This window comes from Panthera leo, chromosome E3 (assembly GCF_018350215.1).
Source record: "Panthera leo isolate Ple1 chromosome E3, P.leo_Ple1_pat1.1, whole genome shotgun sequence".
Taxonomy (NCBI): Eukaryota; Metazoa; Chordata; class Mammalia; order Carnivora; family Felidae; genus Panthera; species Panthera leo.
Genome location: NC_056694.1, coordinates 10,089,776 through 10,091,907, shown reverse-complemented (window position 1 = coordinate 10,091,907; position 2,132 = coordinate 10,089,776). Strand labels below are relative to the sequence as shown.

The 2,132-nt window shown below is 63.2% G+C and overlaps 1 protein-coding gene across 1 annotated transcript; it reads right to left on the bottom strand.

Moving 5' to 3' along the window:
* Nucleotides 1-215: 215 nt before the first annotated feature.
* CLDN4 (claudin 4) lies at nt 216-1,774 on the bottom strand. The gene has a single exon (XM_042921975.1). The coding sequence runs from the start codon at nt 1,647-1,649 to the stop codon at nt 1,020-1,022; it is 630 nt and encodes a 209-aa protein (XP_042777909.1). The 5' UTR covers nt 1,650-1,774; the 3' UTR covers nt 216-1,019.
* Between the last annotated feature and the right edge of the window lie 358 nt (nt 1,775-2,132).

Below are 2,132 nucleotides of genomic sequence, written 5' to 3'. Positions count from 1 at the left end.
TCCAGCAAACGAAGGGCTTGAGCGAGGTGATTCCCAAGGTGAGGGCCAGCTCTGATTTGTCACAGTTCCTCGAAACCAGGTTGGTGTTGTTTTTTTAAGTGTTCTTGTGTTGACCACCACACAGCGGTCGTACTCCTCCCTCACCCCTGCCCAGGCTTCTAGCCCTCCCCTGCCCACCTTCACGGCTGAAATCAGAAACGATATGGTCTTCCTGTGCACAGGTCCCATTTATTGTAGAAAATTATAGTAATTACCATGACAAACAGATATTAAGTTACAAAACAGAAACCAGAGAGGAGGCAGGGAAAAAAAGGTCCAGGACTTCCTGGGAATGAAGGCCAGAGAAAGACCGTTCCCCCTGCTCTTCCCAGGATGCCCAACGACCTTGGCAGGGGTGGCGAATCCAGGCGTGACCGGTCACAAGAGGCTGGGGTCCTCCTGCCCAGGCCGCTGAGGCAGAGCCCTGAGGCTGCAGGGTGGGGGCAGGGAGGGGTGCAGGCAGCCTGGGCAGCCTCCGCGGTCTCCTCCCCCACCACCACCCAAACCAGTTTGTAGCGCCTTCACCCCTCCCCTCTAAACCCGTCTGTCAACTCTGTGTCAACTGTGCTCCACGGGCAGGTGGGGGAGCGAGGCGCCAGCCATCCTCACGGCCAACACAGGAGTGGGCCGGGCACCCGCGGAGGCAGAGCCCAAGCAAATTCAGGGCCGTGCTCTCCTGACCGGCAGGAGCCAGCTCCCCCCTCCGCCGCACCCTGTTACTTCCACCCCCTCTCCTGTGTCCCCGGGGCCAGAGGAGGGCAGCACAGGAGTCTCTTTCTGTCCATCCATCCTTGCTGGCGTAGAGGAGGCTCTGGGTAGGTGTCCGAGGGGGCCGGAAGGGGCTGCCAGCCGGTGGCCTGGCTCAGTCCCTGCTTGTGCAGCCTGCGGCCCGTGGCAGGAACATCCATCCCCGGGGGCATGGGCTGCGCCTTCAGTCCAGGGAGAAGCAAAGCCCGGAGACAGAGCTGAGTGGCGGCACCTTACACGTAGTTGCTGGCCGGGGCGGAGCGGGCGGCAGAGTACTTGGCCGAGTAGGGCTTGTCGGTGCGCGGTGGGCAATTGCAGCACAGCAGGGCCCCCCCGAGGAGCAGCAGGCCCGAGGCGGCCCAGCCGACGTACAGAGAGGCACCCATCTCCCGCTTCTGGCCGGAAGCCACCAGCGGGTTGTAGAAGTCCCGGATGATGTTGTTGGCCGTCCAGGACACCGGCACCATTACCAGCAGGCCGGCCAGAATGAACACCACGCCCGCCACGATCATGGTCTTGGCCTTGGCGCTCTCGTCCTCCACACAGTTGGTGCACTTGCCGCCCACCACGGACAGCAGCACGCCCAGCACGGCCAGGATGATGCAGACGACCATGAGGGCGCGGGCCGCCTGCAGGTCCTGGGGCAGCGCCAGCAGCGAGTCGTATACCTTGCACTGCATCTGGCCGGTGCTCTGCACCACGCAGTTCATCCACAGGCCCTCCCAGATGGTCTGCGACGTGACGATGTTGCTGCCGATGAAGGCCGTCACGCGCCACATGGGCAGCGCGCAGCTCAGTATGGCGCCCAGCCAGCCCAGCACGGCCAGCGCGATGCCCATCACCTGTAGTCCCATGGAGGCCATGGCTCGGCGTCTGCCGGGGTCTAGGACCTGGAAGGCTGTGGGGATCCGGCCCCGGGGGGCTGTAGGAATCCAAGCGCTGAGGACAGACCCTCGGCGTCTAGAGGGAAGACTTTCACTGCGAGTGCAGAGGCTCAGCTCCTTATCGCTCCAGAGTCAGAAGCACCAGCACAGCGAGTGTGACCGGACCAGTTCCTGTCTCCAGTCTGACAGGAGACTGGAGACTGGAGCAGTTATATGGCTCGTGGGGGGGGCGGGGGGCAGAGGGAGGGGTTTCCGTCCCTGGGGACTTCCCCTGACCAGTTTCTCTGGATTCCAGAGTCAGGGCCAACAAAGGCCCTTCAAGGCCTCAACCCTGGGCCCCTGAGTCAGGATCCTGGAGAGCCGGTCTCAGGGGAAACTGCCCTCTCCCCACCCCCCCACCCCCGCCCCCAGGCCCTTGCTGAGGTCAATCTGGAGATAGACACTGAGTCACAGTCCACAGGC

Excerpts from the sequence above, each read along its gene's own strand:
- CLDN4 (XM_042921975.1), bottom strand. The coding sequence starts at position 1,649 with ATGGCCTCCATGGGACTACAGGTGATGGGCATCGCGCTGGCCGTGCTG.